Below are 7687 nucleotides of genomic sequence, written 5' to 3' on the forward strand. Positions count from 1 at the left end.
ATTTTGCTATTTTGTGTTTATATACGTTGGATTTTGAAGGGCTGGGGAAAGAAGTCGGCATAGAAAAGACATTTTTGTATAAGGCGTCGGCTTCTTTGAGGTGAAAAGAGCCGACGAATTGAAAAAATGTGTTGGTAATTGTTCGGCCAGATTATCCTTTCAGGATAGCATATCATATAAAATTAAAAGTTAAAAAACTTAGGAGATGGTATAAAATAAAGCATGTAAAGGAAAAACTTTTTTAAAACATTTGTTGTGCGATCAACCAGCCTTCATACGATGTTGATTGGGGGGGTTGTGGTCTTCAAACATACAATGTTATTATATCAACGCCCAAGCTTTCGACAAGTTTTATTGCCTTCTTCAGGGGATCTACAGAGACATAGGGACATAATCATTTAGATAGTTATAAATTGTATAAATAGTTATAAAATATCAGTTTTTTTAAATATCACATAAATTTGGCTCTTACAAGACCATATTAAAATTAATTACAATCAAAAGTTCTCTAAAATGTTTTATAAATTTAAAAGATTCACATTTTAATTTGAGATAAATTGATAGAAAATTATATATAAAAAACAAATGATTATTCTTTTGATTTGTGAAATTGTGGTTTTATCGCTTTTTTCCGATCAAATTAACGTTTTTTAATTTCAAGTCAACCCTTTTTTAAATCCCGGTCATAATATACGCAAGAATTTATATTTATATAAAATACTTCGCCTTGTTTCATGATTTGTAATTTTAATGTGTACTTTCTTTTCTTTTATATTAAAATTATCAACAAAAATCCAAGAGATCAGAAATTTATTGAAAACTTAATACATGAAAAATTTGTGTCAAGTTGTCTTGTTTCGTGGTTTTTAATTGTCATATTTGATATATAACTATTTGTGATCATGCAAGAATAAATCAATTAATTAAAAAGAGTTTCTTTTCTTTTTTTTCTTCATTACTGAATACGAAGTTCATGAGTTCCTTTTTTTTTTTTTTTTTTAATTTTAATCGACTCTACATGTAGACTGTAATCTCAGTCCTTGGCCCGCGTTTTAATTTTAACCAGTACGGAGGTTCTGCCCATTGTCCATAATTTAAAATAGCCGATTAGTGGCCAAAGCCCGGAATCGGCCGGGATTTATGAACAGTAGGGTGAGAAAAAAGAGGAAAAAGTACAATATTTCGAGTTGATGGTCTGACATCCGAAGGCTAAACACGATTCATGTGGTACACACGGCTCGTATCAATCTTACAATGTTCGGTCTTGGCCATTTCCTATGTGGCCAGCCTCTACTTGAGGACCACCAACCACAACAGGTAAATATGATTTTCCAAACTATGTCAGAGATAACGAAGGGGATGCTGTCTCAGGAAATGGCAGATGTTCAGCTATTTCCTCGCTTTAGCAATCATTAGAAACATTCTTGGTGATTTGGCCTTTAGTGACGAAGTTTTTTAGTGGCCCTGATAAGGCCGGTGTTGTTTGGGAACGTGGCGCTTAGACGATGTATCGAGGCCGGGACCGAATGTATGTGTCTGTTGGTAGAGAGAGCAGTTGGCTGGCTCTACTTTGGTTGAAGGGACTCTGGTGCAGCATTTGGCCAAGTGCAGCGGTTTGCCTGTAGCAAAGTCGGCTATGTTGAGAAGGCGAGTTCGAGGCTAACGCCGAGAGGACCCTTCCCATCGCCATAGGTGCTTCATTAATGATAAGCGAGAACTTGTCGGGTTGATGAGTCCGAAGGGTATGAATGAGACCTCATCTGGTTGACGAGACTGAAGGGTATGGGTGAGACCTCGTCGGGTTGACAAGTCTGAAGGGTATGAGTGAGACCTTGGAGATTTAATGAGTGAAAGGTATGAGTGAGACCTCATTGGGTTGATGAATCTGAAGGGTATGGGTGAGACCTCGTCGGGTTGATGAGTCTGAAGGATATGGGTGACACCTCATTGGGTTGATGAGTCTGAAGGGTATGAGTGAGACCTCGTCGGGTTAATGAGTGAAAGGTATGATCTGAGACCTCATCGGGTTGATGAGTCTGAAGGGTATGGGTGAGACCGCGTCGGGTTCATGAGTGAAAGGTATGAGTGAGTCCTTATTGGGTTGATGAGTCTGAAGGATACAGGTGAGACCTCGTCGGGTTGACGAGTCTGAAGGGGATGGGTGAGACCTCGTCGGGTTAATGAGTCTGAGGGGTATGAGTGAGACCTCATTTGGTTGACGAGTCTGAAGGGTATGGGTGAGACCTCATTGGGTTGATGAGTCTGAAGCCAGTGGGGCAGTGCCCCTGCTTATATAAGCACTGGCTCTGCTGTGATTCGCTGCAGAGTGGATGGCGAGACCATTCCAGATAAAGTAGTGACACCTAATGGCTATCGTGGTAACCATAAGTTCCTACTGTAGACCTTTTCTGTCCTCCTTTCTGTACCTTTAGTACCAATTATCGATGAATTTGATTATTTTAGGTTGTATTTCTTCTACAGTTGCATTTTACATCTGAAAGCATTTACTCATGCAGATAAGTATGGCACCACTTTTATTAAGTGCCTCTTCGCATTACCTCCACCTGTTGGTTAATGCCAATCTTTCTTGGATGTCCATTCAGTCCATGGTGCCTTGTCAATTTGTTACAGTTCAGGGCTTCTTCCTACTTACTTTGATGTATTCTATTGTTTCTTTTCAAATCTACCCTAATGTGTTATTGGATTGTGTTGTGCGCAGTGAATTACACCATGTCTTTTTTCATAAGAATCTCGATATTAATGATATACTACAGGGTTAAGGACCTAGCGGTGTAACACCTACTTTACTTGCAACTTATGTCCACTCCTTTATGTCTTAGGACAGTAGAGTGTAACCTTATTTTGCGTACATAGTCTGTTTAGTTTTGTGATTCAGCACTATTTTTGAGCTGTTTGAGTTTTATATTCTGATTGCTGCCTGGTTATCCAACATGACAGTTTTTATTTTTATACTCTCTGTTCAAATTGAATTGACTACATATCGAAATTGCGTGAATCGAGTACATATTGAAAAATGCTGATGTACTCACGGTCTCCTGCTCCTGTACCTGCTTCTGTACATTCTAGATCTATCAGTTAACCAGCAGAGTGTCTTTCTTAACGCTTTCCTTTTTCCCACTTTTTTTGGCATTTAGATTTGTCTGGAAGTTTTTTTTTAAATTCTAATGCTATTGTCTCTAAAGTTTTAGTCCTTTTGAAGATTCTTCTTTGTTTATGTTAGTAATAGTTTTCTTTGCTGCCATTGTTATTGTTTGGAGGGAGATTAATCTTAATATTTTTTCTATACCCGCCGTGCGACATCATCACAGTGATACAGAAGCTTGTGAGTTCGTCTTTTTGTGGGTTCTTTTTGTTTATTTTACTTGACATTATCGGCCTAGCCAAACGCAATGTAGTGAGGCTCTTACTGCCTTTAGTAGTCAGTGGGCCCTCAGAGGGTCTGAATCGAAGACAAGGGATCATACTCAACTAATTCTAAGAATAGAAATATCACAATTTAATTTTTTCTGTATGCGGGCCCTTTTAATAAGTGGATTTTTTAATATTTTTTTAATGGTTGGATAACAAGTTATTAATTTTTTCAGAGATGATCCTGCTACAGTTAAAAATAGAGTGGTTGCTGTCACGTTTATGGCCATTGTAACGCCATTGTCAACTTACTATTTTGTCAGCTCTTCAGAACTGTTTGCACAGGTATTTTCAAATTTTGAACAATCTACATGTAATTACTAGTTTTATCACTACTAGTTAAGGATCATCATGTTATAGCATCACAATTTATCAGGCTAACTCACATTGTACATTCATTTAAACAAATAGAAATACTTCAGTCTTTTAATTAAATCATGATGAATAATGGTAAATTTAGTGTACAATGAAAAAAAGTTTTGATTTTTTTTCTTTTACTGATGTAAGCTGTTTACTGTTTCACTTATAACAACTTGCTACAGCACAGCAGCAAGTTTTTAGGCTAACTGCAATGGCAGGATGGATGACCTAGGTTGATCTCGAATTGCCAAAAACGCTAAAGTTAGTGATTCTCATTGCCTGCTAATTCTGAAATAATCAGAAAATAATTGTATTGGGCTGTTGCAAAAATTATGCAGATTTGGAAAAGAGAGACAAAACTATTTTTAATTGTTATAAAATGCTGTAAATTTATTCAAAATATTTTTCATCGCAATCTGTACATCTTGCCAATATGTAATAAGCACTTTTATTCCACTGACATAAAAATCTTTATTTTGACTTGCAATAAAGTCTTTGAAGGCGAGTCTGGCTTCACAGTATTCTCTAAAAAATTTATCCCTCAAGAAGTGATCAAAATGCCTAAAAAAGTGGAAGTCTATAGGCGATAAGTCAGGTGAATATGGAGGTTGTGGTAAGGTTTCATATGCTAAGTCCTTAAGTTTCTGTGTGGTTGGCATTGCGACATGTGGCCTGGCGTTATCGCGAAGAAGAATCGGCCCCTTATTGTTTACCAATGTTTGACAAAGACATTGCAGTTTCCCGCACATTTTGTCAATTTCTTGGCAGTATTTCTCTCCTGTGATAGTTTCACTGTAATTCAGGTAATTATAGTGAACGTCCCCAGCAGTGCATCACCAAACAGTCACCATAACCTTTCATGAGCGCAGATTTGGTTTCGGGAAGTGTTTTGCCCCTTGATCCTTGTCCAACCACTGACCCTGTACGCCTCCTGTTATTGTACAGAATCCATTTCTCATCGCATGTGATGATTCAATCAAAAAATGGATCATTTTGGTGGCGCAACAGAAGAGACGTGCAAATTTCAGTGTTGATTTCTTTGGGCTTGTTAGCTCGTGCAGTATCCACTTGTCGAGTTTTTTTATTTTACCAATTTGTTCCAGATTGCAAACAATGGTTGAGTTCTTCCGCAATTTCCCGTTTGTCTTAAGTAAATTTTCTTCAGTCAAGTTTTTGAATTGGTTGTCGTCCATAACGGAAGGCCTACCGCGACCCTCCCTTTCTTCGAGATCGAAATCTCCAAGATAAAATGTTTGAAACCACTGCTGCACCATGCATTTGCTATGCTTCCCTCCCCCCAAACTGTATTGATGTTCCATGTGGTTTGGGTCGCACGTTACCCAAGTTTAAATTCGTACAAATAAATTTGACAAAAATTTAGTTCGGACATACTCAATTTCACAGGTCCTCACTCTTATAAAATTCAATATAAAGTAAAATGTTTTGTATAAAAGATAACAGTTACATTTATTATAATCCTGAATTAGATTTGAGGATTTAGCTTTGTTTCATGACAAGCATCTGCGAAAATAAAACAAATTTTCAAAACCTGCATTAATTTTGCACCAGCCCAATGTATATTTTAAGAGTATATAGTATCATTAAGAGTACCGGCACTTCTAAAGTCTGAAGTCAAGTGGCAGAAACTCGTTGTTTCCAAAACTTTCTGAGAATTGCTAACCTTCTGCTAAAGCAATGTCGCCCACATACAGATACATACTTCTGAAGTCTGGAGTCACACAGCATAACCTCACTATTTCCAAAACCTGAGAATTGCTGACATGCTGCTACTTCTGAAGTCTGAATTCACAAGGCAGAAGCTTGCTATTTCCACAATCCTCTGGAAATTGCTAACACCCTATTATATTCCATATAATACCTTTAGTTGGTTTTTTAAGTTTTCTCTGGCTTGTTTGTCAATCATTCTAACTGCTCCTTATGTCTTTGATTTTTTGTTCTCTATAAAATTGTTCATAATCAAAATTCTGCATTATTACAAGAGTAATGTAATAATAAGTCCTAAATTTTCATTAGTGATACTAAGATTAAGTCTTATAAGCATATATTGAATGGTCCATAAAATATATGTTTTACATAATTTTCATAAAAATGTTTTTATGTAAGATAGTGAAAATATTAAAATAAAAGAAACTTACAGGAAGATTAGTTTTATCTGATTGCATTTGTTTCTAGTATACACTATGGGAAATTTTGGGTATAAGACTTCCTGGATTTTTTATGGCAGCTACTGTACCATTGATTCTAACCATGATTCTCTTCGCGGGACCTATTGCGATTCAAAACCAAAATGGTCACTCGGATTTGTACAAAGGTAAATAATTGAATTGATATTGTGTTTGTAAATTTACAACATTTTATGTTTTTCTTTCAGAGCCAAGTTACTGGTTTGATAACTTGACCGATTTGTTATGGCTCCGAGATTACATAATCGCTCCATTTTCTGAAGAGCTAACATTCAGAGCATGTATGCTACCCATTCTCATCCAGTGTTTTCGCCCTCAGACTGCTGTCTTTGTTTCTCCAATATTTTTTGGCCTTGGTTAGTATAAGCGTTTTTTTAAATTATTTGTTCTAATGAGCTCTAAAAACATGCTTTTTTATTGTTTAATTTTATGTTTAATAATATGGCTATGTTTAGCTCATCTTCACCATATGGTTGGACGTATAAGATCTGGTGTAAATTTACATACTGCACTTCTTATCTCAAGTAAGTCACAGTACAAAATATTGTTTACAAATTATTTAACATGTCTAACTTTTTTCTAGTATTTCAACTATCATATACAACGTTATTTGGTGCCTACTCAGCCTACTTGTTTCTCAGGACTGGACATTTTATTTCAGCGTTTTTAACCCATGCTTTTTGTAATCTCATGGGGTTTCCTGATTTTTCTGAAGTTCTGGCATTAAGAGAACCTCGAAGAAGTATAATAATAGCGACTTGCGTCGTAGGTTTATTAGCTTGGTCTTCGATGCTGGGACCGTTGACGAATCCATCTTGGTATCACAACTCATTGTACTGGAAATCATATGTCTAGTGAGTATAGCGCAGTCATACACCTAGTAATATTAAAATTCTTACTTCGAATAAAGTACAGCAAGTTGAAAATGTATTAATTTCTGTTATGTTACTAAAGTTTTATAAATTGTTATTGTGATAAGAAGTTTTGACCCATTGTTATTGTCATTAGCTAAGAACATTCATCTGACCATTGTCTTGAACCATGACTTTATAAAAACAATTTTTTATTTTTATTTTTAAAGATATGCTCAATAACACAAAAATGCAAGGGAGAGTCAAAAATGATGCATTCCTTCATTATCCCACAGTCAGAATAAAGTGTTTTATTATTTAATTTTATTTAATATTATTTATATTTTTTGTATTTTTTATTTCTATGATACTGAAATAATATATGAAATGAACAGTTTTTCTCAAAAATGCTATATTATACAATCTACATTGTTTATTTTATTTTATTTTTTTTTAATAGCAATATTTCTTTTTTTTTTATTTATGGGAATTTGATTCGGGTTCGTTAATAATATTTTTTTAAATTCTTTACCATACATGTAGCTGTATGTTTGCACAATGCATCTTCTGAAATCACCAGTAAAGCCGGGAACACACTTACCCGATGCTACCCAACGCAAATCCAAATTCCGATTGTCCATAAGGTTGCATTACCCCTGTGCACATCTGTCCGATGCTATGCCACGCTAACCTACTCGACGCTCTGCGATCCCCACTGTCCAGATTTTTGTCGGGTCGCATCGAGTACAGTTGAAGACAAAAGAACCGGACACTCATATTTTTATTCAAACTACATATATTATTACAACATGCTTATTTTACTATAAATCAAATTAACCGAGA

At 35.7% G+C, this 7687-nt stretch overlaps 1 protein-coding gene across 1 annotated transcript; it reads left to right on the plus strand.

Moving 5' to 3' along the window:
• The first annotated feature begins 1049 nt into the window (after positions 1 to 1049).
• On the plus strand, positions 1050 to 7171 carry LOC106665428 (CAAX prenyl protease 2). The gene is made up of 6 exons (XM_014391844.2): positions 1050 to 1317; positions 3606 to 3714; positions 5983 to 6121; positions 6182 to 6349; positions 6449 to 6517; positions 6577 to 7171. Exons 1-6 carry the CDS (start codon positions 1223 to 1225, stop codon positions 6846 to 6848), a joined length of 852 nt encoding a protein of 283 aa, XP_014247330.1. The 5' UTR covers positions 1050 to 1222; the 3' UTR covers positions 6849 to 7171.
• Positions 7172 to 7687: the final 516 nt, after the last annotated feature.

This window comes from Cimex lectularius, unplaced genomic scaffold (genome assembly GCF_000648675.2).
Source record: "Cimex lectularius strain Harlan isolate CLEC.00 unplaced genomic scaffold, Clec_2.1 scaffold9, whole genome shotgun sequence".
NCBI classification, from domain to species: Eukaryota; Metazoa; Arthropoda; class Insecta; order Hemiptera; family Cimicidae; genus Cimex; species Cimex lectularius.

Coding starts and splice junctions, on each gene's coding strand:
- LOC106665428 (XM_014391844.2), top strand. CDS start 1,223: ATGTGGTACACACGGCTCGTATCAATCTTACAATGTTCGGTCTTGGCC. Junction 3,715..5,982: donor CTTCAGAACTGTTTGCACAG/GTATTTTCAAAT, acceptor ATTTGTTTCTAG/TATACACTATGGGAAATTTT. Junction 6,350..6,448: donor TCCAATATTTTTTGGCCTTG/GTTAGTATAAGC, acceptor GGCTATGTTTAG/CTCATCTTCACCATATGGTT.